Genomic DNA, 27,636 nt, shown 5'->3' with positions numbered 1-27,636 from the left:
ACTGCGGCTCGAAGGTGGAGGCTCACCCTAAGAAACCTCTGAATCCACTTCCTCCATCCATTACTCCATACCTGTGGTCACATGGACTGGAAGGTCCTCCTCCACCTCACTCTTACGCGGAGGATCGCCCATCATCCGCTCTTCTTCTGCTTCAAAATCCACTGTAATTATATTCAGATCTTCCCCCTGATTTGACATAAGTAGTTATTCAGTACAATACAGCAGGCGGGTGGGAAATCTAACAGGTCCACATAGGAGACCCCCACAATCTATGACCCCTCTATATAGATGTCTACAGGCCTCAGCTCCACCTACCTGAACATTGTCAGTCTCTTCTGGACAGTCCTGGGAATACAGAGGACGAGGACATCCCTCTGCTGGATTTCTCCTCCTGGATCCATCTGTGGGAGAACCACAGTGACAGAAACGATTATTTGCATGGGATGATGATGGCAGTAGTACGTATCTGTTTTTTCTTTACAAGCACTGAAAGTCCCCCCTCCTTACACTGCTGATCGCCCCATAAATCCGTCTCCTTTTCCTCTTCATCTAAAATCTTAATTTTAATATCAATCAGATTTTCATCCTAAACAAAAGAAAACATGTAAAATGATTTTTGGTTCAATCCCTTTCTGGTCAGATGTTGGTGAGACCTCAGCTCCGTCTACCTGATGGTTCTCTGGGAGCTTCTCCTCTGGACAGTCCTGGGAATACAGAGGACGGTGACATCTCTCGGGGGGACTTCTCCTCCTGGGTCCATCTATGGAGACACTAGAGTGGTCAAGATACAAGCTGAGCCAACATATATCAAACTGTGATAGCTAGACGACTGAGTCAAAGAACATACAAATGGCCAATCATGTGGAGTTGTCCTGGTGTGCAGTGGTTAGTATCTACAACCACCACATAGGTGACTAAGGCAGTCTGATGCAAAGACAAGGCCTTCTGGTCTGATCTCTTGTAAAGAAACTTTAGAACTAAATAATCATGGATACTGAAATCCAACAAGCTGAACCTGGTCTACCTGGAGGGGAGTCTGTAGGATCTCATAGGGTTAGACTGGGTCATCCAGTCCCACTGAGATCATTGGGTTCAGACAAAGTACATCTACCCGCTGTATAAAGGATCTGATGCCAACATCTTTGTCTCAGAAACCACAGGACACATTCACAGGTCTAGTGGAGTCTATGCCATCACGACTGGGACCTACATTCAGCAGCTGTGCACATGCGAATATAAATATACACAAAGATACATGTAATGCTGAAGACATGTACTTTAATACTAACTGGCGAGCTTAAGACACTTCTCTTCTGGATAGGAAGGAGGGCCTTGCATCTCAGGTCATCTCAGGTCTTCCATGTCTGGCACAATCCAATATGACCAAGTGTCTGTCAAAGGTTACTGCCCCAGCCAGGTAAGCCTGATCCTCCAGGGAAAGGGCTGTAACGACCCTAACTTATTCATCCCTCATCTTTAAGTCACCCTGGCCATCAGACAGAAGAGAGACTATAATAGAGGGTTATTGGCCATATACATTAGATAACAGTAGAGCGTGCATATTTTCTGAATGCGGAGAAGGATGCTGCAAGAAACCTCTGGTGGCAACTCATTTCCACAAGGATAACAGGGCCAGGGATGCTGAAATCCAACAGCCTGATCCTTGTCCCTCCATAGAGACAAGACCGCCACCTGGTCCCACTGAAAGCAGTGGTTTAAACTATAATGTACATCTAGTTCGTATGACCCGCTGACGGATGCGCATTAACTGAGTCATTCCTAGGGAATCAGGGAAAGCAATTTTTGGCATTTTTTTTTTTGTTTTTTGGGCCCGGCGGCAAACAGATAATCTATTCCTCTTTACTAGAGATGAGCAAATTTCCGCTTATGAAATTCATTCACACTTTGTTTGGTGGTAAAAGGTGAATTGCGTTCTGGATTCCATTACCACGGACCATAACACAATTCTATGATGGAATGCATAACGGAAGCCTTTAGAGGCATTCCGTCATAATAGAAGTCTATGGGTTGCAAAACGGATCCGTCACGTTTCCGTTATACAGGGGAGTCCTCTCCTGATCCCGAGTCCTCTCCTGATCCCGAGTCCTCTCCTGATCCCGAGTCCTCTCCTGACCCCGAGTCCTCTCCTGACCCCGAGTCCTCTCCTGACCCCGAGTCCTCTCCTGACCCCGAGTCCTCTCCTGACCCCGAGTCCTCTCCTGATCCCGAGTCCTCTCCTGATCCCGAGTCCTCTCCTGATCCCGAGTCCTCTCCTGATCCCGAGTCCTCTCCTGATCCCGAGTCCTCTCCTGATCCCGAGTCCTCTCCTGATCCCGAGTCCTCTCCTGATCCCGAGTCCTCTCCTGATCCCGAGTCCTCTCCTGATCCCGAGTCCTCTCCTGATCCCGAGTCCTCTCCTGATCCCGAGTCCTCTCCTGATTCCGAGTCCTCTCCTGATCCCGAGTCCTCTCCTGCATAATGGAAACAGGACAGATCCGTTATGCAGCACATAGAATTCTATTATGACGGAATAAATAACGGAATGCATCTAAAGGCATTGTGTTATGCATTCCTTCATAGAATTGCGTTATGGTCCGTGGTAATCGAATCCATAACGCAATTCACCTTTTACCACCAAACGAAGTGTGAACGAAATTCAAAATATGAAATTCGCTCATCTCTACACTTAAAGGGGCTGTGTCACGGTCAGTGTGGGGGGAAAACTCCACACTGAACACAGGAGGGAAGGGGAACAGTAACTGGGCCTGTAAACTAGGGAAGGAAAAGGTCACCTCCTAAATCTGGGCCCTAACTACCTATCTATATGAATAGACCTTGAAGGTAGGAATATTCATATGCAGGATACCTAGGCCCTTATTTCCCTATAAGGCCCTGCAATAAGGTTAGGACCAGAGCCAACCCATTCCTCCTCAGATGGATGAATGGAAGTCTCTGTCTCAGGTCCAGATACAAACAACAGGGAATATAACAAACACAATACAATAAGAAAAGACAAGACTTAGCTTAAAGTAGAAAACTGGCAACTCCAGAAGCAGCACAGAGTACAACCGACCAGCTAGTAAGAATACAGGAAGAAAATCTATAAACCGCACCTCCAAGAGTGAGAAGTGGCTACTTATGGGGAAGGTAAATTACCAACAAGCAACACCTGAAGCAAGGAGTGTGGCATTCACCAAAACACAGACACAATAAGTTCCACAAGCAACTTGTCAATTTAACCCACGTGTTGCCAGTCTCTCTGATCTTCTGGTACCTGCCACGGGAACGTCCGTGACAGTACCCCCCCTTCTACAGGGGGCCTCTGGGCACCCAGGACCGACCTTATCCGGGTGAGATCTATGAAAGGCATTCACTAAAGTTACTAAACAATTGGCATTAACGGCAGATGCCGGCACCCACATCCTCTTCTCCGGTCCATTAACTCTCCAGTGGACAAGATATTGAAGGGATCCACGGAGAACTCAAGAGTCAACTATTTTCGCGATCTCGAATTCCAAATTACCGTCCATCATGACCGGATCGGGTGGCAAGAAAGATGGCTGTAAAGGTTCCACATATTTTTTCTACAAAGACCTATGGAACACAATATGAATTTTTAGGATCTGAGGACGCTCAAGACGAAAAGCTACAGGATTAATAATGGCCGTGATCTTATATGGGCCGATAAGATAAACCTTAGACCCAACTTCCAGGAAGGTACCTTCAACTTAATGTTTCTTGAGGACAGCCACACAGAATCACCCACACTTAGGTCCGGAACATTCATATGAAACAGCCACACGTTTATATTTGTTGCCCATATTTTTCAAGTTATTTTGAATTTTTCGCCATATTGATGACAATGATAAAGAAAAATGTTCTTCCTCAGGGATACCAGAATTATTAGAAGCAGAAAATGTGCCAAACTGCAGGTGAAATCAATAGGCCCCAAAAAACAGCAACTCACCAGTGGACTCCTGACTACGATTGTTTATGGCAAACTCTGCCAAAGACAAAAAGGAAGACCACTCCTCCTGGTTCTCAGATAACAAACATCTCAAGTAAGTCTCCAGAGTCTGATTAGTGCGCTCCGTCTGTCCGTTCAACTGAGGACGAAAAGCCGAAGTAAAGGACAGTTGAATTTCCAGATGAGTACAGAACGCCTTCCAGAATCTGGACACAAACTGAGTCCCACAATCTGAGACCACATCAGAGGAAATGCCATGGAGTTTCACATTGTTGTCAACAAATATCTGTGCAAGGGTTTTAGCATTAGGTAGGCCTGGTAATGTAATAAAATGCACCATTTTACTAAAGCGATCAACTACCACCAGAATAACTGTCTTTCCTGAAGAATTAGGTAGATCAGTGATAAAGTCCATGGATACATGAGTCCATGGTCTGGACGGAATGGGTAACGGAAGTAAAGATCGAGAAGGGCGAGTATGTGTCACCTTGGCACATGCACAGGTAGTACAGCCTGACACATAGTCCTTGACACACTTACGCCACCCCGGTCACTAGAATCTACAAGATAGGAGGTTGGCAGTGCACCTACTCCAAGGATGTCCTGTAAGAACCGTACAATGATGTTCCTTCAACACCTTGTGACGCAATTCCGGTGGCACAAATAGTTTCCCAGAGGGACACGAGTTCGGTACGTCTCCCTGAGCCTCTAACACCTTCACCTCAAGGTCAGGGTAGAGGGCGGATATTACCACCCCTTTAGACAGTATGGGACTCGGGTTTTCAAAATCACCACCTCCAGGAAAACTACGTGACAAGGCTTCTGCCTTGACATTCTTAATCCCAGGACGATAGGTGACAGTGAAATTGAATCTGGTGAAAAACAGGGCCCATCTGGCTTGTCTTGGGTTCAGTCATTTCGCCGACCCCAGATAAGCCAGATTTTTGTGATCAGTGAATACCGTGATCGGATAAATCTCCCCTTCCAACCAATGACGCCATTCCTCAAAAGCCAATTTAATGGCCAGCCACTCTCTATTACCTACATCATAATTTTTCTCAGCGGGGGATAGTTTAAAAAAATAAATAAAATGCACATGGTCACCATTTACCAGGTGAAGGGCCCTGTGACAAAACTGCTCCTACCCCCACCTCGGAGGCGTCCACTTCCACAATAAACGGTTGTGACACTGGCTGCACCAATATGGGAGCAGAAGAGAAGCATTCCTTAAATCGCAGAAAAGGCTTGCAACGCCGAATCAGACCACACTGAGACATCCGTCCCTTTCTTAGTCATGTCCGTTAAGGGTTTTACTATTGTCGAATAATTCTTAATACATTTACGGTAATAGTTGGTGAACTCTAAAAACCGCATAAGAGCCTTTAGATGTTCGGGTCGATCCCATTTCAATACAGCACGGACTTTATCAGGATCCATTCGAAAACCCGAAGATGACAGCAGGTAGCCCAAGAACTGCACCTCGTGTACCGCAAAAACACATTTCTCTAATTTTGCAAACAATTTATTATCCCTTAGGATCTGTGACACCTGTCTCACATGATTCTGATGTGTCTCCATGTCTGGAGAATAAATAGGAATGTCATCCAAATACACGACCACAAACCTCCCCACAAGGTGATGAAAGATGGCATTCACAAAATGTTGGAAGACCGCCGGGGCATTGGTCAACCTGAAAGGCATGACCAGGTTCTCAGAGTGCCCCTCAGGAGTATAAAAAGCTGTCCTCCATTCATCGCCTTCCTTGATCCTGACCAGATTATATGCCCCCCTTAAGTCCAACTTGGAGAACACATTGGCACCAACAATCTGGTTAAACAAATCGGGAATCAAAGGACGAGGGTAAGGATCACGGATAGTAATCTGATTGAGTTCACGAAAATCCAGACATGGCCGAAGACCTTCATCCTTTTTTCATTACAACAAAGAACCCTGCAGCCACTGGAGACTTGGAAGGTCTTATGTGCCCTTTCTTCAAACCCTCGGCAATATATTCTCTCATGGCCTTTCAGGTCCAGAAAGATTATACAACCTAGATTTAGGCAATTTATCCCCGGGAATAAGATTGACAGGGCAATGATATTCCTGATGGCACTGTAAATCCTGGCATCCACTCTCAGATAAAAAACTGCAACCTTGGATATAAAAGAGGGTAATGTCTTAGTAGATACCACAGAAAAGGATGTATTGAGACAATTATCAATGCAATAGTCCCCCAATCCAGACTCTGCCTAGCTTCCCAATCGACAACCTTGCTTGGCAAGCCACGGTAAACCCAGAACCATAGGTGCAGGGAGACCTTCCAAGACAAAACACGAGATAACTCCTTGATGAAAGTCACCCGCTCTTAATCTGATATCATGCAAAGCTTGCGACAAGCACCTCTGAGTAAGAGCGGCAGAATCAATGGCAAATACAGGAATGTCTTTTTTTAATGTACTTGGTGATTACCCGTGCATGCAGACAAACTGAGCCTCAATCCAGTTCATCCCGGCCCCGCTGTCGATAAATACTTCATTTCCCACAGTTTTTTACTCTAGCGCCCCCTCGGCAGTCAGGAGAAATCAGGTACTACCAGCAAAGGACAAATGCACATTCTCTGACTCCCCACTCACACCTCCGAGTCATACGGTACGTTATGTGATAGAACGTCCTGAGAGAGCGGGCCCTTAGATCTCTCTCTCAGGCATCTATCAATGTGTACAGCCAAAGACAGAGCGGCTTCCAAAGACCCAGGATTCCCATGTAAAGCCAAAACATCCTTCCGCCTCTCAGATAATCCCTGACAAAACTGGCTACGGAGAGCTGGATCGTTCCACTCAGTATCCGTAGCCCATCTCCTAAATTCGGAACAATAGATCTCCACGAAACGCTCTCCCTGACGCAGGCCGCGTGATTTAGTCTAGGCCAGGGAAGTTCGGTCCGGGTCATCATAGATGAGACCTAAAGCTCCGAAAAATGCATCTACCGATCGGAGAGACTGTGATCCGGGCGTCACCTTTAAGCAACAATACCACAGTGTATAACACCCACTAACATCCACCCACTAGCTATGCAATCTACCATTACAACAGTGTATAACATCCAGCCTCTAGCCATGCAGTCTACCATTACCACAGTGTATAACATCCAGCCTCTAGCCATGCAGTCTACCATTATCACAGGTGTATAACATCCAGCCTCTAGCCATGCAATCTACCATTACCACAGTGTATAACATCCAGCCTCTAGCCATGCAATCTACCATTACCACAGTGTATAACATTCAGCCTCTAGCCGTGCAGTCTACCATTACAACAGTGTATAACATCCAGCCTCTAGCCGTGCAGTCTACCATTACCACAGTGTATAACACCCACTAACATCCAGCCTCTAGCCATGCAGTCTACCATTACCACAGTGTATAACATCCAGTCTCTAGCCGTGCAGTCTACCATTACCACAGTGTATAACATCCAGCCTCTAGCCATGCAATCTACCATTACAACAGTGTATAACATCCAGCCTCTAGCCATGCAGTCTATCATTACAACAGTGTACTACATCCAGCCTCTAGCTGTGCAGTCTACCATTACCACAGTGTATAACATCCAGCCTCTAGCCGTGCAGTCTACCATTACAACAGTGTATAACATCCAGCCTCTAGCTGTGCAGTCTACGATTGCCACAGTGTATAACATCCAGCCTCTAGCCGTGCAGTCTACCATTACCACAGTGTATAACATCCAGCCTCTAGCCATGCAGTCTACCATTACCACAGTGTATAACATCCAGCCTCTAGCAGTGCAGTCTACCATTACCACAGTGTATATCATCCAGCCTCTAGCCATACAGTCTACCATTACCACAGTGTATAACATCCAGCCTCTAGCCGTGCAGTCTACCATTACCACAGTGTATAACATCCAGCCTCTAGCCGTGCAATCTACCATTACAACAGTGTATAACATCCAGCCTCTAGCCGTGCAATCTACCATTACCACAGTGTATAACATCCAGCCTCTAGCCGTGCAATCTACCATTACCACAGTGTATAACATCCAGCCTCTAGCCGTGCAATCTACCATTACAACAGTGTATAACATCCAGCCTCTAGCCATGCAGTCTACCATTACCACAGTGTATAACATCCAGCCTCTAGCCATGCAGTCTACCATTACCACAGTGTATAACATCCAGCCTCTAGCCATGCAGTCTACCATTACCACAGTGTATAACATCAGCCTCTAGCCATGCAGTCTACCATTCCACAGCCGTGCAGTCTACCATTACCACAGGTGTATAACATCCAGCCTCTAGCCATGCAGTCTACCATTACCACAGTGTATAACATCCAGCCTCTAGCCATGCAGTCTACCATTACCACAGTGTATAACATCCAGCCTCTAGCCGTGCAGTCTACCATTACCACAGTGTATAACATCCAGCCTCTAGCCATGCAGTCTACCATTATCACAGGTGTATAACATCCAGCCTCTAGCCGTGCAGTCTACCATTACAACAGTGTATAACATCCAGCCTCTAGCCATGCAGTCTACCATTACAACAGTGTATAACATCCAGCCTCTAGCCGTGCAGTCTACCATTACAACAGTGTATAACATCCAGCCTCTAGCTATGCAGTCTACCATTACCACAGGTGTATAACATCCAGCCTCTAGCCGTGCAATCTACCATTACAACAGTGTATAACATCCAGCCTCTAGCCGTGCAATCTACCATTACCACAGTGTATAACATCCAGCCTCTAGCCGTGCAATCTACCATTACCACAGTGTATAACATCCAGCCTCTAGCCGTGCAATCTACCATTACAACAGTGTATAACATCCAGCCTCTAGCCATGCAGTCTACCATTACCACAGTGTATAACATCCAGCCTCTAGCCATGCAGTCTACCATTACCACAGTGTATAACATCCAGCCTCTAGCCATGCAGTCTACCATTACCACAGTGTATAACATCCAGCCTCTAGCCATGCAGTCTACCATTACCACAGTGTATAACATCCAGCCTCTAGCCGTGCAGTCTACCATTACCACAGGTGTATAACATCCAGCCTCTAGCCATGCAGTCTACCATTACCACAGTGTATAACATCCAGCCTCTAGCCATGCAGTCTACCATTACCACAGTGTATAACATCCAGCCTCTAGCCGTGCAGTCTACCATTACCACAGTGTATAACATCCAGCCTCTAGCCATGCAGTCTACCATTATCACAGGTGTATAACATCCAGCCTCTAGCCGTGCAGTCTACCATTACAACAGTGTATAACATCCAGCCTCTAGCCATGCAGTCTACCATTACAACAGTGTATAACATCCAGCCTCTAGCCGTGCAGTCTACCATTACAACAGTGTATAACATCCAGCCTCTAGCCATGCAGTCTACCATTACCACAGGTGTATAACATCCAGCCTCTAGCCGTGCAGTCTACCATTACCATAGTGTATAACATCCAGCCTCTAGCCATGCAGTCTACCATTACCACAGTGTATAACATCCAGCCTCTAGCCGTGCAGTCTACCATTACCATAGTGTATAACATCCAGCCTCTAGCCGTGCAGTCTACCATTACCATAGTGTATAACATCCAGCCTCTAGCCGTGCAGTCTACCATTACCACAGTGTATAACATCCAGCCTCTAGCCATGCAGTCTACCATTACCACAGTGTATAACATCCAGCCTCTAGCCGTGCAGTCTACCATTACCACAGTGTATAACATCCAGCCTCTAGCCGTGCAGTCTACCATTGCCACAGTGTATAACATCCAGCCTCTAGCCGTGCAGTCTACCATTACCATAGTGTATAACATCCAGCCTCTAGCCATGCAGTCTACCATTACCACAGTGTATAACATCCAGCCTCTAGCCATGCAGTCTACCATTACCACAGTGTATAACATCCAGCCTCTAGCCGTGCAGTCTACCATTACCACAGTGTATAACATCCAGCCTCTAGCCGTGCAGTCTACCATTGCCACAGTGTATAACATCCAGCCTCTAGCCGTGCAGTCTACCATTACCATAGTGTATAACATCCAGCCTCTAGCCATGCTGTATCTATTACTTTTCATTCAAATCTGCGTTGCACTTTATTTAGTTTCGTAGCAAATAACTTACAAAGACATAGTCCTCCACCAGAGCAGATGTTAACCCTAAGTGAACCTAACTCTGCTGGAAAATTTATTCATGTGGGGGTGGGTGTTCCCGCGGCCCGTTGCAGGTAATAGTCTCACACACTTACTACATATAACACGTAACATATAAACACAATGCAAAGTCTCATATTATTAATATTCATAAAAATAATAATCCAAATAGTGAAGAAATATGCAACATATTTGTATGTATGGAACGCCCCCAAAAACATACAAGGCATTTCTACGTGTCTCTTCTTACATTGTGACGTCAGAGTCCGGGGGTCCTCCATCATGGCATCCTTGTACAGGTCCTCATGTCCTTCTAAATACTTCCATTCCTCCGTGGAGAAATAGACAGCCACATCCTGACACCTTACAGGAACCTGACAACACAATGACATCATGATCACTCAGACTCCTCCAGTGCTGGTATTGGAGTATTTCCCAGTCTTCCCAGCAGTGTCACCTCTCCAGTCAGCAGTTCCACCATCTTGTGGGCGAGTTCGAGGATCTTATGCTCATGTATCAGGGGGGGAAGTTCTGTAATTGGGGTTCTGCTCCACCCTCCTAACTCACTGATGTTGGGATTCCCCCCTGATGTCTTCTTCACTATTGTGTAATCCTGTGGATGGAGAAAGACATTTCCAGAACTGAACCCCAGTATTTCTTCCTCAGTGGAAAGCTGGAGATTATGACCACCCATGTATAAGAGACCACAACCTGGAGTAGTGGGGTCAGTCCTGCATATGTTAACAATAAAAAATGGTCCAAAGAAGGCAACAAAAATGGTGAAAGCCAAAAGCGTATTAGGAAAGGCTTAAAGAACTTAATAGGTTTTCCTCCCACACTCCAAAAATATACAAATAGTCAAAAATGTGTCTATATAGATGTCAGACTAGATGGACCATGTGTTCTCCTCCAGCCATCTTCTATGTGTCTATATAGATGTCAGACTAGATGGACCATGTGTTCTCCTCATGCTGTCATCTTCTATGTGTCTATATAGATGTCAGACTATATTGACCATGTGTTCTCCTGCCGTAATCTTGTGTCTATATAGATGTCAGACTAGATGGACCATGTGTTCTCCTCCAGCCATCTTCTATGTGTCTATATAGATGTCAGACTAGATGGACCATGTGTTCTCCTGCCGTAATCTTGTGTCTATATAGATGTCAGACTAGATGGACCATGTGTTCTCCTCCAGCCATCTTCTATGTGTCTATATAGATGTCAGACTAGATGGACCATGTGTTCTCCTGCCGTAATCTTGTGTCTATATAGATGTCAGACTAGATGGACCATGTCCTCTCCTCCTGCCGCCATCTTCTATGTGTCTATATAGATGTCAGACTAGATGGACCATGTGTTCTCCTGCCGTAATCTTGTGTCTATATAGATGTCAGACTAGATGGACCATGTGTTCTCCTGCCGTAATCTTGTGTCTATATAGATGTCAGACTAGATGGACCATGTGTTCCCCTGCTGTAATGTTGTGTCGATATAGATGTCAGACTAGATAGACCATGTGTTCTCCTGCCGTAATCTTGTGTCTATATAGATGTCAGACTAGATGGACCATGTGTTCTCCTGCTGTAATCTTGTGTCGATATAGATGTCAGACTAGATGGACCATGTGTTCTCCTGCCGTAATCTTGTGTCTATATAGATGTCAGACTAGATGGACCATGTGTTCTCCTGCCGTAATCTTGTGTCTATATAGATGTCAGACTAGATGGACCATGTGTTCTCCTCCAGCCATCTTCTATGTGTCTATATAGATGTCAGACTAGATGGACCATGTGTTCTCCTGCCGTAATCTTGTGTCTATATAGATGTCAGACTAGATGGACCATGTCCTCTCCTCCTGCCGCCATCTTCTATGTGTCTATATAGATGTCAGACTAGATGGACCATGTGTTCTCCTGCCGTAATCTTGTGTCTATATAGATGTCAGACTAGATAGACCATGTGTTCTCCTGCCGTAATCTTGTGTCTATATAGATGTCAGACTAGATGGACCATGTGTTCTCCTGCTGTAATCTTGTGTCTATATAGATGTCAGACTAGATGGACCATGTGTTCTCCTGCTGTAATCTTGTGTCTATATAGATGTCAGACTAGATGGACCATGTGTTCTCCTGCCACGTCATCTTCTATGTGTCTATATAAATGTCAGACTAGGTAGACCATGTACTCTCCTATGTCATCTTCTATTAGTCTATAAAGATTTAGGACTAGATGGACCATGTGTTCTCCTCTTGCTGTCATCTTCTATGTGTCTATATAGATGAGACTAGATGGACCATGTGTTCTCCTCCTGCCATCATCTTGTATTTGTCTATATAGATGTCAGACTAGATTGAACTTTTGTTCTCCTGCTTCCATCATCTTCTATTTGTCTATATAGATGTCAGACTATGTAGACACAGTTTTCTCTCCTCCTGCCATCATCTTATATGAGTCTATATACTGTAGATGAGACTAGATGGACCATGTGCTCTCCTCCTGCAGTCATCTTGTGTCTATATAGATGTAAGAGTAAATGGATCATGTGTTCTCCTCCTGCCATCGTCTTCTATGAGTCTATGCAGATGTCATACTAGATGGATCATGTGCTCTCCTGAAATCATCTTCTCTGTGTCTATATAGATGTCAGACTGGATGGACCATGTGTTCTCCTCCTTCCATCATCTTCTATGTGTCTATGCAGATGTCATACTAGATGGATCATGTGCTCTCCTCCTGCCGCCATCTTCTCTGTGTCTATATAGATGTCAGACTGGATGAACCATGTGTTCTCCTCCTTCCATCATCTTCTATGTGTCTATATTGATGTCAGACTAGATGGATCATGTGGTCCCCTCCTTCTATTATCTTCTATGTGTCTATGCAGATGTCAGACTAGATGGACCATGTGTTCTCCTCCAGCCATCTTCTATGTGTCTATATAGATGTCAGACTGGAGGGACCATGTGTTCTCCTCCTGCCGCCATCTTCTATGTGTCTATATAGATGTCAGACTTGATGGATCATGGGATCTCCTCCTGCTGCCATCTTCTCTGTGTCTATATAGATGTCAGACTGGATGAACCATGTGTTCTCCTCCTTCCATCATCTTCTATGTGTCTATATTGATGTCAGACTAGATGGATCATGTGTTCTCCTCCTGCCACCATCTTCTGTGTCTATATTGATGTCAGACTAGATGGATCATGTGGTCCCCTCCTTCCATCATCATCTATGTGTCTATATAGATGTCATACTAGATGGATCACGTGGTCCCCTCCTTCTATTATCTTCTATGTGTCTATGCAGATGTCAGACTAGATGGACCATGTGTTCTCCTCCAGCCATCTTCTATGTGTCTATATAGATGTCAGACTGGAGGGACCATGTGTTCTCCACCTGCCGCCATCTTCTATGTGTCTATATAGATGTCAGACTTGATGGATCATGTCCTCTCCTCCTGCTGCCATCTTCTATGTGTCTATATAGATGTCAGACTGGAGGGACCATGTGTTCTCCTCCTGCCGCCATCTTCTATGTGTCTATGCAGATGTCATACTAGATGGACCATGTCCTCTCCTCCTGCCACCATCTTCTCTGTGTCTATATAGATGTCAGACTGGATGAACCATGTGTTCTCCTCCTGCCGCCATCTTCTATGTGTCTATATAGATGTCAGACTTGATGGATCATGGGATCTCCTCCTGCTGCCATCTTCTCTGTGTCTATATAGATGTCAGAATAGATGGATCATGTGGTCCCCTCCTTCTATTATCTTCTATGTGTCTATGCAGATGTCAGACTAGATGGACCATGTGTTCTCCTCCAGCCATCTTCTATGTGTCTATATAGATGTCAGACTGGAGGGACCATGTGTTCTCCACCTGCCACCATCTTCTATGTGTCTATATTGATGTCAGACTAGATGGATCATGTGGTCCCCTCCTTCTATTATCTTCTATGTGTCTATGCAGATGTCAGACTAGATGAACCATGTGTTCTCCACCTGCCGCCATCTTCTATGTGTCTATATAGATGTCAGACTTGATGGATCATGTCCTCTCCTCCTGTTGCCATCTTCTATGTGTCTATATAGATGTCAGACTGGAGGGACCATGTGTTCTCCTCCTGCTGCCATCTTCTATGTGTCTATACAGATGTCAGACTAGATGGATCATGGGATCTCCTCCTGACATCATCGTCTGTGTGTCTATATTGATGTCAGACTATTGGTCGCCATAGTGGTGGCTGATCTTCATGTCCTCCATCACTTGGGAGGTCTGGAGGCTGTTATGCAGCTTCATGGACTCTTTGTATCACTTCCTATGATGGATTCTCCTTCCTGATGTCCCACTCGTTACAGAATACAATAAAGAAGAGAGAAATCTAGAAAGGTTTACCTCTCCGCTCAGCAGGGAGATGATCTCCAAGGTGAAGTCTAATATTCTTCTGCTGATCTCCTTCCTGTCCATCTTTGGTGGGTCATTCAGGAGAAAACTGGATGAACTGGAGGCTTCTAGTACTTCAGACCCCTTAAGGAAGAGAAAATGGAATCATCCCGGGGATAAGAGCATTAGTGATACCTAGAAGAGCACTTACTGACCTAGGAGAAACCCCGCTTCTCAGAGCCTCCAGCACATGGCACACAGGGGGACTCCTTACACAATGTGTAGTGTATCCACAGGGTACTCGAGAAATGTCTTACAGAGTCAAGAACCACTTCTCTGACCCACACATAGGAGGAAACTAGAGGACCCCTGGGCCCCAACCCAGCTTCTGAGGCTGTCCATGTGGAGAATGAATGGAGACGTGGCTGTATACACAGTGCTGTATTTACAATTAGGCACCCGAGGGCATGTGCCTAGGGCAGGGCTGAGTAGGGGGTGGTGCCAGAGAGGGTTTTTTTACCACTTGGCCGTCCCCCTTGCCAACTGGGTAACCTGGTCACAAAAAAGGGAGGTGAGTCGGGGGGCTGTGGTGCTCTGCAGAGACCCAGCAGAAAGGACTACCAACCAGGACCAGCTCTAGATTTGCTATACTCAAAGAGCTGAAGGACCATGATGATATCACCAGCATGTGCTCGGTGCAGGAGGGGCGGGAGATCATACATATCTGGAAGTGATAGGAGGAGAACATTTTAATAATTGGAAGTTCTGTCTCCATCAAATAGTGGTAATGCATGGACTTCACTGACAGTAAAGGGATGTGGTTTTCATTAGATAACCTGCCATTTACCTTACAAGAAGATGCAGCATGAGGAGACATGTCCTGCATTGCAGACAGACAAACACCAGACATCTAGGGCTGCGAGTATTCTATCGATCAATCCAACGATTGATTACTCTAATAACAAAAAACTAATTAAAGGAATGTTTTTCTTTATAAAAACTCATCACTCCCCCCCCCGCTGCCCCCCCAGTGCCATCAGCTTCCCCCCCAGTGCCATCAGCTTCCCCCCAGTGTCATAAGCTTCCACCCCAGTGCCATCAGGTTCCCCCCAGTGTCATGAGCTTCCACCCCAGTGCCATCAGCTTCCACCCTAGTGCCATCAGCTCCCCCCCCCCAGTGCCATCAGCTTCCACTCCAATGCCATCAGCTTCCCCCCAGTGCCTTCATCTGCCCCCCAGTGCCATCAGCTTCCACCCCAGTGCCATCAGCTGCCCACCTAGTATCATCAGCTTCCCCCTCAGTGCCACAAGATGACCTCCCAGTGCCATCAACTTCCACCCCAGTGCCATCAGGTTCCCCCCAGTTTCATGAGCTTCCACCCCAGTGCCATCAGGTTCCCCCCCAGTGCCTTCAGCTCCCCCCCCCCCCAGTGCCATCAGCTTCCACCCCAGTGCCATTAGCTTCCCCTCCATTGCCATCAGCTCCCCCCAGTGTCATCAGCTTCCACCCTAGTGCCATCAGCTCCCCCCAGTGCCATCAGCTCCCCCCAGTGCCATCAGCTCCCCCCAGTGCCATCAGCTCCCCCCAGTGCCATCAGCTCCCCCCCAGTGCCATTAGCTTCCCCCCAGTGCCATCAGCTTCCCCCCAGTGTCATCAGCTTCCACCCTAGTGCCATCAGCTCCCCCAATGCCATCAGCTTCCACCCCAGTGCCATCAGCTCCCCCCCAGTGCCATTAGCTTAACCCCAGTGCCATCAGCTGCCCCCTCAGTGCCACAAGCTGACCCCCCAGTGCCATCAGCTTCTCCTCAGTGCTATTAGCTTCCCACCAGTGCCACTGCGTGACATCAGGTGCCCCCCATGCCATCAGGTTTACCCCTAGTGCCATCAGCTGCCCCCCAGTGCCATCAGCTGCCCCCTCAAGAGGAAAGTGCCGTGCGGGCTGGCGTGTGACCACAGATGGGTGAGTAATAGCAAGCGCTTCACTCCCGCTCAGTGGTCACATGACACAAACGGATCCTCGATGCAAAAAAATTGCAGAGGATTTGTGTGTGTTGAATTACTCGATTCAGCCCTACAGACATCAGTCTGTGACACTGTCCTCCTGTCCATACTGGATCTTTAGTGTAAAACCTGTGGAGCGCTGAGCTAGAGACCCCGTTACACTGCAGTAATGGCGGCGATCACTAGAGGCGGATCTCAGTTTTACAGAACAAACCAGAAATAGGCTCCTACCTAGGGCCACACGACTCAGGGGCAGCGCTGGAATAGGGAGCTCAATAACAAGGTGTTCACACATGAGGCCAGAATCTCAGCAGCTTTCCCCCTTAGGGTCACATCCCTGGCAGTTACGTGCACAGGTCACTTGTCTGCGCTCAGCATCGCCTGAATGGTCACAACTGACATCACAGTGAAATCTCAGGACAAACGTCAATTAACGTTTAACTTAAAGGAGGTGTCTCATCTCTCTCAATAGGATAAACCTTCAAAGTCAGGTGTGGGTGCCACTCGCCTATCTAGAGAACGGCACACTGCACATGCGCAGCACACTCTCCATTCATCATACAGGTGTGCTGAGCTACTTCCAGGAGATCCGTAACAATACATATATAGACAGCGCACCGTGCGGTCACCGCTCCCATCACCTCTATGGGACTTACGGAAACAGCCAACATTAACATTGTGGTGAACAAAGGGCGGCCTCAGGTGCTCAGCTATTTCCAGCAGTCCTGTAGCAGAGTATAGACAGGGCACTGTGCGCTCACCGCACCCTTCACCTTTAATGGAGGGCGGCCTCAGGTGCTCAGCTATTTCCAGCAGTCCTGTAGCAGTCTATAGACAGGGCACTGTGCGCTCACCGCTCCCTTCACCTTTATTGGCGGGCGGCCTCAGATATTTCCAGCAGTCCTATAAAGTCTATAGACAGGGCACCGTGCGGTCACCGCTCCCATCACCTCTATGGGACTTACGGAAACAGCCAACATTAACATTGTGGTGAACAAAGGGCGGCCTCAGGTGCTCAGCTATTTCCAGCAGTCCTGTAGCAGTCTATAGACAGGGCACCGTGCGCTCACCGCTCCCTTCACCTTTAATGGAGGGCGGCCTCAGGTGCTCAGCTATTTCCAGCAGTCCTATAGCAGAGTATAGACAGGGCACCGTGCGCTCACCGCTCCCTTCACCTTTAATGGAGGGCGGCCTCAGGTGCTCAGCTATTTCCAGCAGTCCTATAGCAGAGTATAGACAGGGCACAGTGCGGTCACCGCTCCCTTCACCTTTATGGAGGGCGGCCTCAGGTGCTCAGCTATTTCCAGCAGTCCTGTAGCAGAGTATAGACAGGTCACCGCTCCCTTCACCTCTATTGGAGGGCAGCCTCAGGTATTTCCAGCAGTCCTATAGCAGAGTATAGAAAGGGCACAGTGCGGTCACCGCTCCCTTCACCTTTATTGGAGGGCGGCCTCAGGTGCTCAGCTATTTCCAGCAGTCCTATAGCAGAGTATAGACAGGGCACCATGTGGTCACCGCTCCCGTCACCTTTATTGGAGGGCGGCCTCAGGTGCTCAGCTATTTCCAGCAGTCCTGTAGCAGAGTATAGACAGCGCACCGTGCGGTCACCGCTACCTTCACCTTTATTGGAGGGCGGCCTCAGGTATTTCCAGCAGTCCTATAGCAGAGTATAGAAAGGGCACTGTGCGCTTACCGCTCCCTTCACCTTTATGGAGGGCGGCCTCAGGTGCTCAGCTATTTCCAGCAGTCCTATAGCAGAGTATAGACAGGGCACCGCGCGCTCACCGCTCCCTTCACCTCTATTGGAGGGCGGCCTCAGGTGCTCAGCTATTTCCAGCAGTCCTATAGCAGAGTATAGACAGGGCACCGTGCGGTCACCGATCCTTTCACCTTTATTGGAGGGCGGCCTCAGGTGCTCAGCTATTTCCAGCAGTCCTATAGCAGAGTATAGACAGGGCACCGTGTGGTCACCGATCCTTTCACCTTTATTGGAGGGCGGCCTCAGGTGCACAGCTATTTCCAGCAGTCCTGTAGCAGAGTATAGACAGGTCACCGCTCCCTTCACCTCTATTGGAGGGCGGCCTCAGGTATTTCCAGCAGTCCTATAGCAGAGTATAGACAGGGCACCGTGCGGTCACCGCTCCCTTCACCTTTATTGGAGGGCGACCTCAGGTGCTCAGCTATTTCCAGCAGTCCTGTAGCAGAGTATAGACAGGTCACCGCTCCCTTCACCTCTATTGGAGGGCGGCCTCAGGTATTTCCAGCAGTCCTGTAGCAGAGTATAGACAGGGCACCGCGCACTCACCGCTCTCTTCACCTCTATTGGAGGGCGGCCTCAGGTGCTCAGCTATTTCCAGCAGTCCTGTAGCAGAGTATAGACAAAGCACAGTGTGGTCACCAGTCCCTTCATCTTTTTTGGAGGGCGGCCTCAGCTATTTCCAGCAGTCCTATAAAGGTCTATAGACAGGGCACCGTGCGCTCACCACTCCCATCACCTCTATGGGACTGACGGAAACAGCCAACATTAACATTGTGGTGAACAAAGGGCGGCCTCAGGTGCTCAGCTATTTCCAGCAGTCCTATAGCAGAGTATAGACAGGGCACCGTGTGGTCACCGCTCCCTTCACCTTTATTGGAGGGCGGCCTCAGGTGCTCAGCTATTTCCAGCAGTCCTGTAGCAGTCTATAGACAGGGCACTGTGCACTCACCGCTCCCTTCACCTTTAATGGAGGGCGGCCTCAGGTGCTCAGCTATTTCCAGCAGTCCTATAGCAGAGTATAGACAGGGCACAGTGCGGTCACCGCTCCCTTCACCTTTATTGGAGGGCGGCCTCAGGTGCTCAGCTATTTCCAGCAGTCCTATAGCAGAGTATAGACAGGGCACAGTGCGGTCACCGCTCCCTTCACCTTTATTGGAGGGCGGCCTCAGGTGCTCAGCTATTTCCAGCAGTCCTATAGCAGAGTATAGACAGGGCACAGTGCGGTCACCGCTCCCTTCACCTTTATTGGAGGGCAGCCTCAGGTGCTCAGCTATTTCCAGCAGTCCTGTAGCAGAGTATAGACAAGGCACCGTGCGCTCACCGATCCTTTCACCTTTAATGGAGGGCGGCCTCAGGTGCTCAGCTATTTCCAGCAGTCCTATAGCAGAGTATAGACAGGGCACCGTGCGCTCACCGATCCTTTCACCTTTATTGGAGGGCGGCCTCAGGTGCTCAGCTATTTCCAGCAGTCCTGTAGCAGAGTATAGACAGGTCACCGCTCCCTTCACCTCTATTGGAGGGCAGCCTCAGGTATTTCCAGCAGTCCTATAGCAGAGTATAGACAGGGCACCGTGCGCTCACCGATCCTTTCACCTTTATGGAGGGCGGCCTCAGGTGCTCAGCTATTTCCAGCAGTCCTATAGCAGAGTATAGACAGGTCACCGCTCCCTTCACCTCTATTGGAGGGCGGCCTCAGGTATTTCCAGCAGTCCTATAGTAGAGTATAGACAGGGCACGGTGCGGTCACCGATCCTTTCACCTTTATTGGAGGGCGGCCTCAGGTGCTCAGCTATTTCCAGCAGTCCTTTAGCAGTCTATAGACAGGGTACCGTGTGGTCACTGCTCCGTTCACCTCTATTGGAGGGCGGCCTCAGGTGCTCAGCTATATCCAGCAGTTCTATAATGGTCTATAGATAGGGCACCGTGCGCTCACCGCTCCCTTCACCTCTATTGGAGGGCGGCCTCAGGAATTTCCAGCAGTCTAATGGTGGTCTATAGACAGGGCACTGCGCGCTCACCGCTCCCTTCACCTCTATTGGAGGGCGGCCTCAGGAATTTCCAGCAGTCTTATGGTGGTCTATAGACAGGGCACTGCGCGCTCACCGCTCCCTTCACCTCTATTGGAGGGCGGCCTCAGGAATTTCCAGCAGTCTTATGGTGGTCTATAGACAGGGCACTGCGCGCTCACCGCTCCCTTCACCTCTATTGGAGGGCGGCCTCAGGTATTTCCAGCAGTCTTATGGTGGTCTATAGACAGGGCAACGCGCGCTGACCGCTCCCTTCACCTCTATTGGAAGATGGCCTCAGGTATTTCCAGCAATCCTATGGTGGTCTATAGACAGGGCACAGCACGCTCACTGCTCCCTTCACCTCTATTGGAGGGTGGCCTCAGGCATTTCTAGCAGTCTTATGGTGGTCTATAGACAGGGCAACGCGCGCTGACCGCTCCCTTCACCTCTATTGGAAGATGGCCTTCTGTCTTTCCAGCAGTCCTATAATGGTCTATAGACAGGGCACCGTGCGCTCACCACTCCCTTCACCTCTATTGGAGGGCAGCCTCAGGAATTACCAGCAGTCTTATGGTGGTCTATAGACAGGGAACCGTGCGATCACCGCTCCCTTCACATCTATTGGAGGGCAGCCTCAGGCACTCAGGTATTTCCAGCAGTCTTATGGTGGTCTATAGACAGGGCAACGCGCGCTGACCGCTCACTTCACCTCTATTGGAGGGCGGCCTCAGGAACTCAGGTATTTCCAGAAGTCCTATGGTCAACGATAGACAGGGCACCGCGCGCTCACCGCTCCCTTCACCTCTATTGGAGGGCGGCCTCAGGAATTTCCAGCAGTCTTATGGTGGTCTATAGACAGGGCACTGCGCGCTCACCGCTCCCTTCACCTCTATTGGAGGGCGGCCTCAGGCGCTCAGGAATTTTCAGCAGTCTTATGGTGGTCTATAGACAGGGCACCGCACGCTCACCGCTCCCTTCACCTCTATTGGAGAGCAGCCTCAGACGCTCAGGTATTTCCAGCAGTCCTATGGTGGTCTATAGACAGGGCACCGCTCGCTCACCGCTCCCTTCCCCACTATTGGAGGGCGGCCTCAGGCGCTCAGGTATTTCCAGCAGTCTTATGGTGGTCTATAGACAGGGCATCGTGCGCTCACCGCTCCCTTCCCCACTATTGGAGGGCGGCCTCAGGCGCTCAGGTACTTCCAGCAGTCCTATGGTCGTCTATAGACAGTGCACCGCGCGCTCACCGCTCCCTTCACCTCTATTGGAGGGCGGCATCAGGCGCTCAGGTATTTCCAGCAGTCCAAAAGGTGGTCTATAGACACGGCACCGCGCGCTCAACGCTCCCTTCACCTCTATTGGAGGGCGGCCTCAGGAATTTCCAGCAGTCTTATGGTGGTCTATAGACAGGGAACCGTGCGCTCACCGCTCCCTTCACCTCTATTGGAGGGCGGCCTCAGGCGCTCAGGTATTTCCAGCAGTCCTATGGTGGTCTATAGACAGGGCACCACGCGCTCACCGCTCCCTTCACCTCTATTGGAGGGCGGCCTCAGGCGCTCAGGTATTTCCAGCAGCCCTATGGTGGTCTATAGACAGGGCACTGCGCGCTCACCGCTCCCTTCACCTCTATTGGAGGGCGGCCTCAGGTATTTCCAGCAGTCCTATGGTGGTCTATAGACAGGGCACCGCACGCTCACCGCTCCCTTCACCTCTATTGGAGGGCGGCCTCAGGCGCTCAGCTATTTCCAGCAGTCCTATGGTGGTCTATAGACAGGGCACCGCGCGCTCACCGCTCCCTTCCCCACTATTGGAGGGCGGCCTCAGGCGCTCTGGTATTTCCGGCAGTCCTGTAGCAGTCTATAGACAGGGCACCGCACGCTCACCGCTCCCTTCACCTCTATTGGAGGGCAGCCTCAGGCGCTCAGGTATTTCCGGCCGTCTTATGGTGGTCTATAGACAGGGCACCGCACGCTCACCGCTCCCTTCCCCACTATTGGAGGGCAGCCTCAGACGCTCAGGTATTTCCGGCAGTCCTATGGTGGTCTATAGACAGGGCACCGCGCGCTCACCGCTCCCTTCACCTCTATTGAAGGTCGGCCTCAGGCGCTCAGGTATTTCCAGCTGTCCGATGGTGGTCTATAGACAGGGCACTGCGCGCTCACCGCTCCCTTCACCTCTTTTGGAGGGCGGCCTCAGGCGCTCAGGTATTTCCAGCAGTCTTATGGTGGTCTATAGACAGGGCACCGCGGGGTCACCGCTCCCTTCCCCACTATTGGAGGGCGGCCTCAGACGCTCAGGTATTTCTGGCAGTCTTATGGTGGTCTATAGACAGGGCACCGCGGGGTCACCGCTCCCTTCACCTCTATTGGAGGGCGGCCTCAGGCGCTCAGGTATTTCCAGCAGTCCTATAGCAGAGTATAGACAGGGTACCGCACGCTCACCGCTCCCTTCACCTCTATTGGAGGGCGGCCTCAGGCGCTCAGGAATTTCCGGCAGTCTTATGGTGGTCTATAGACAGGGCACCGCGCGCTCACCGCTCCCTTCACCTCTATTGGAGGGCGGCCTCAGGCGCTCAGGTATTTCCGGCAGTCTTATGGTGGTCTATAGAGAGGGCACCGCACGCTCACCGCTCCCTTCACCTCTATTGGAGGGCGGCCTCAGGCGCTCAGGTATTTCCGGCAGTCCTATGGTGGTCTATAGAGAGGGCACCGCACGCTCATCGCTCCCTTCACCTCTATTGGAGGGCGGCCTCAGGCGCTCAGGTATTTCCGGCAGTCTTATGGTGGTCTATAGACAGGGCACCGCGGAGTCACCGCTCCCTTCACCTCTATTGGAGGGCGGCCTCAGGCGCTCAGGTATTTCCGGCAGTCCTATGGTGGTCTATAGACAGGGCACCGCACGCTCACCGCTCCCTTCACCTCTATTGGAGGGCGGCCTCAGGCGCTCAGGAATTTCCGGCAGTCTTATGGTGGTCTATAGACAGGGCACCGCGCGCTGACCGCTCCCTTCACCTCTATTTGAGGGCGGCCTCAGGCGCTCAGCTATTTCCGGCAGTCTTATGGTGGTCTATAGACAGGGCACCGCGCGCTCACCGCTCCCTTCACCTCTATTGGAGGGCGGCCTCAGGTATTTCCAGCAGTCCTATGGTGGTCTATAGACAGGGCACCGCGCGCTCACCGCTCCCTTCCCCTCTATTGGAGGGCGGCCTCAGGCGCTCAGGTATTTCCAGCAGTCCTATGGTGGTCTATAGACAGGGCACTGCGCGCTCACCGCTCCCTTCACCTCTATTGGAGGGCGGCCTCAGGCGCTCAGGTATTACCGGCAGTCTTATGGTGGTCTATAGACAGGGCACCGCGTGCTCACCGCTCCCTTCACCTCTATTGGAGGGCGGCCTCAGGTGCTCAGGTATTTCCAGCAGTCTTATGGTGGTCTATAGACAGGGCACTGCGCGCTCACCGCTCCCTTCCCCTCTATTGGAGGGCGGCCTCAGGCGCTCAGGTATTTCCAGCAGTCTTATGGTGGTCTATAGACAGGGCACCGCACGCTCACCGCTCCCTTCACCTCTATTGGAGGGCGGCCTCAGGCGCTCAGGTATTACCGGCAGTCTTATGGTGGTCTATAGACAGGGCACTGCGCGCTCACCGCTCCCTTCCCCTCTATTGGAGGGAGGCCTCAGGCGCTCAGGTATTTCCGGCAGTCTTATGGTGGTCTATAGACAGGGCACAGCGCGCTCACCGCTCCCTTCACCTCTATTGGAGGGCGGCCTCAGGCGCTCAGGTATTTCCGGCAGTCTTATGGTGGTCTATAGACAGGGCACAGCACGCTGACCGCTCCCTTCCCCTCTATTGGAGGGCGGCCTCAGGCGCTCAGGTATTTCCGGCAGTCTTATGGTGGTCTATAGACAGGGCACAGCGCGCTCACCGCTCCCTTCACCTCTATTGGAGGGCGGCCTCAGGCGCTCAGGTATTTCCAGCAGTCCTATGGTGGTCTATAGACAGGGCACCGCGCGCTCACCGCTCCCTTCCCCTCTATTGGAGGGCGGCCTCAGGCGCTCAGGTATTTCCGGCAGTCTTATGGTGGTCTATAGACAGGGCACCGCGGGGTCATGCTAGGAGTTAGGAGGGAAGATGAGGATTGATGCTTCTATAGAGAACAGACCTTCTGAAGAACACTTACCTTGTACTGGAGCCACACGACAACTCTTATTACCAAAATCCAGAAATTAACAAATGCAGTCCGGGGGCCACAGCCAGCGGGGGCCCCAGTATACAGAAAGAACGGCTGATAGCAGGACCACTGCAGAGACTACCAAGCAGAAGGACCTGTGATGACGTCACCGTCATGTGACCCGTGCTTCAGGGGGCGGAGCTAGGCGGTTTCAACTACAGAAAGTGGTGAAAGACTTGTGACAGTGTCGCCATTGGAAAAATCTACTTAGAAGTCCCACCTGCTCCGCTGCTAAGCTCCGCCCCTAAAGCACTGATCACATGACAGCACTAACATCGCAGGTCCTTAACCTACACTGGAGCTAAAAACAGCTGAGCTCCGCCTCCTGAAGAACTAGTCACGTGATATTAAAGGTCCATGAATCTAATCGCTATTTCTGAGCTCCGCCCCTCAGGCTGTACTCCCAGAACATGGAGTCATCACAGGTCCTCAATGGCCACATCTCCACAGCCAAGCGATAGCGGAATCTTCACAGGTCCTGTACTAAGGAGAATATGCATTGCTAAGCTCCGCCCTCCTCTGATCACATGATAGTGACATCATTACAGGTCCTGTACTACAGAGACTATGCATTACTAAGCTCCGCCCTCATCTGATCACATGACAGCAGCATCTTCACAGGTCCTGTACTTAAGAGACTGTGCATTACTAAGCTCCGCCCTCCTCTGATCACATGATATTGACATCATCACAGGTCCTGTACTAAAGTGTCCATGATTTACTAAGCTCCGCCCTCCTCTGATCACATGATAGTGACATAATCACAGGTCCTGTACTACAGAGACTATGCATTACTAAGCTCCGCCTTCATCTGATCACATGACAGCAGCATCTTCACAGGTCCTGTACTTAAGAGACTGTGCATTACTAAGCTCCGCCCTCCTCTGATCAGATGACAGCAGCATCTTCAGAGGTCCTGTACTAAAGAGACTAGGCATTACTAAGCTCCGCCCTCCTCTGATCACATGATAATGACATCATCACAGATCCTGTACTAGAGACTATGCATTACTAAGCTCCGCCCTCCTCTGATCACATGATAGTGACATCATCACAAGTCTTTCTACCCTAGCAGTGTAACACATACAGAGCGGAAAGGCTAAACCCCATTAATGGGAATGACCTTCTGACGTCAGGGAGGCACGTGACATACTGAAATGACGTGACCGCAAAGCGCATGTATATTCCTGCAGAGTGATGGCGTCTGAAGTGAATGGAAGCAGCGCCTGTCTGTAGGGATGTGACTAAACCCTCTACTCCAGGAGCTGGTCCTCACCAGTAATAGGGAGCAGCTAAATCCTCTACTCCAGGAGCTGGTCCTCACCAGTGATAGGAAGCAGCTAAATCCTCTACTCCAAGGACCTGTTCCTCACCAGTGATAGGGAGCAGCTAAATCCTCTACTCCAAGGAGCTGGTCCTCACCAGTGATAGGAAGCAGCTAAATCCTCTACTCCAAGGACCTGTTCCTCACCAGTGATAGGGAGCAGCTAAATCCTCTACTCCAAGGACCTGGTCCTCACCAGTGATAGGGAGCAGCTAAATCCTCTACTCCAGGAGCTGGTCCTCACCAGTGATAGGAAGCAGCTAAATCCTCTACTCCAAGGAGCTGGTCCTCACCAGTGATAGGAAGCAGCTAAATCCTCTACTCCAGGAGCTGGTCCTCACCAGTGATAGGAAGCAGCTAAATCCTCTACTCCCAGGAGCTGGTCCTCACCAGTGATAGGGAGCAGCTAAATCCTCTACTCCATGGACCTGGTCCTCACCAGTGATAGGAAGCAGCTAAATCCTCTACTCCAGGAGCTGGTCCTCACCAGTGATAGGAAGCAGCTAAATCCTCTACTCCAGGACCTGGTCCTCACCAGTGATAGGAAGCAGCTAAATCCTCTACTCCAAGGAGCTGGTCCTCACCAGTGATAGGAAGCAGCTAAATCCTCTACTCCAGGAGCTGGTCCTCACCAGTGATAGGGAGCAGCTAAATCCTCTACTCCCAGGAGCTGGTCCTCACCAGTGATAGGGAGCAGGTAAATCCTCTACTCCAGGACCTGGTCCTCACCAGTGATAGGAAGCAGCTAAATCCTCTACTCCAAGGACCTGGTCCTCACCAGTGATAGGGAGCAGCTAAATCCTCTACTCCAGGACCTGGTCCTCACCAGTGATAGGGAGCAGCTAAATCCTCTACTCCAGGAGCTGGTCCTCACCAGTGATAGGGAGCAGCTAAATCCTCTACTCCAGGGACCTGGTCCTCACCAGTGATAGGGAGCAGCTAAATCCTCTACTCCAAGGAGCTGGTCCTCACCAGTGATAGGGAGCAGCTAAATCCTCTTCTCTTAGGAGCTGGTCTTCACCAGTGATAGGGAGCAGCTAAATCCTCTACTCCCAGGAGCTGGTCCTCACCAGTGATAGGGAGCAGCTAAATCCTCTACTCCAGGGACCTGGTCCTCACCAGTGATAGGGAGCAGCTAAATCCTCTACTCCAGGAGCTGGTCCTCACCAGTGATAGGGAGCAGCTAAATCCTCTACTCCAGGGACCTGGTCCTCACCAGTGATAGGGAGCAGCTAAATCCTCTACTCCAAGGAGCTGGTCCTCACCAGTGATAGGGAGCAGCTAAATCCTCTTCTCTTAGGAGCTGGTCATCACCAGTGATAGGGAGCAGCTAAATGCTCTACTCTAGGAACCTGGTCCTCACCAGAATGCTCTACTCCAGGAGCTGGTCCTCACCAGTGATAGGGAGCAGCTAAATCCTCTTCTCTTAGGAGCTGGTCATCACCAGTGATAGGGAGCAGCTAAATGCTCTACTCCAGGAGCTGGTCCTCACCAGTGATAGGGAGCAGCTAAATCCTCTTCTCTTAGGAGCTGGTCATCACCAGTGATAGGGAGCAGCTAAATGCTCTACTCCAGGAGCTGGTCCTCACCAGTGATAGGGAGCAGCTAAATCCTCTTCTCTTAGGAGCTGGTCATCACCAGTGATAGGGAGCAGCTAAATGCTCTACTCCAGGAGCTGGTCCTCACCAGTGATAGGGAGCAGCTAAATCCTCTTCTCTTAGGAGCTGGTCATCACCAGTGATAGGGAGCAGCTAAATGCTCTACTCTAGGAGCTGGTCCTCA

General features: G+C 49.9%; 1 protein-coding gene across 1 annotated transcript in view; it reads right to left on the bottom strand.

The window, feature by feature from the left end:
* The window catches only part of LOC122932434 (zinc finger protein 773-like), a 57,987-nt gene extending 33,390 nt beyond the window's left edge, over positions 1 to 24,597 (bottom strand). Inside the window, exons 1-8 of the mRNA XM_044286828.1 lie at positions 24,480 to 24,597; positions 14,545 to 14,676; positions 10,602 to 10,757; positions 10,395 to 10,518; positions 669 to 760; positions 508 to 586; positions 316 to 401; positions 72 to 186 (exon numbers count right to left, since the gene is read on the bottom strand). Coding sequence (XP_044142763.1) covers positions 72 to 186; positions 316 to 401; positions 508 to 586; positions 669 to 760; positions 10,395 to 10,518; positions 10,602 to 10,757; positions 14,545 to 14,616 — 724 coding nt within the window. The 5' untranslated portion in view covers positions 14,617 to 14,676; positions 24,480 to 24,597. The remainder of the gene's footprint in view (positions 1 to 71; positions 187 to 315; positions 402 to 507; positions 587 to 668; positions 761 to 10,394; positions 10,519 to 10,601; positions 10,758 to 14,544; positions 14,677 to 24,479) is intronic.
* Positions 24,598 to 27,636: the final 3,039 nt, after the last annotated feature.

Source organism: Bufo gargarizans, chromosome 3, assembly GCF_014858855.1.
Source record: "Bufo gargarizans isolate SCDJY-AF-19 chromosome 3, ASM1485885v1, whole genome shotgun sequence".
In the NCBI taxonomy this organism is placed as follows: Eukaryota; Metazoa; Chordata; class Amphibia; order Anura; family Bufonidae; genus Bufo; species Bufo gargarizans.
The sequence above is the reverse complement of the archived record's forward strand: the minus strand, read 5'-3'. Positions and strand labels throughout refer to the sequence as shown.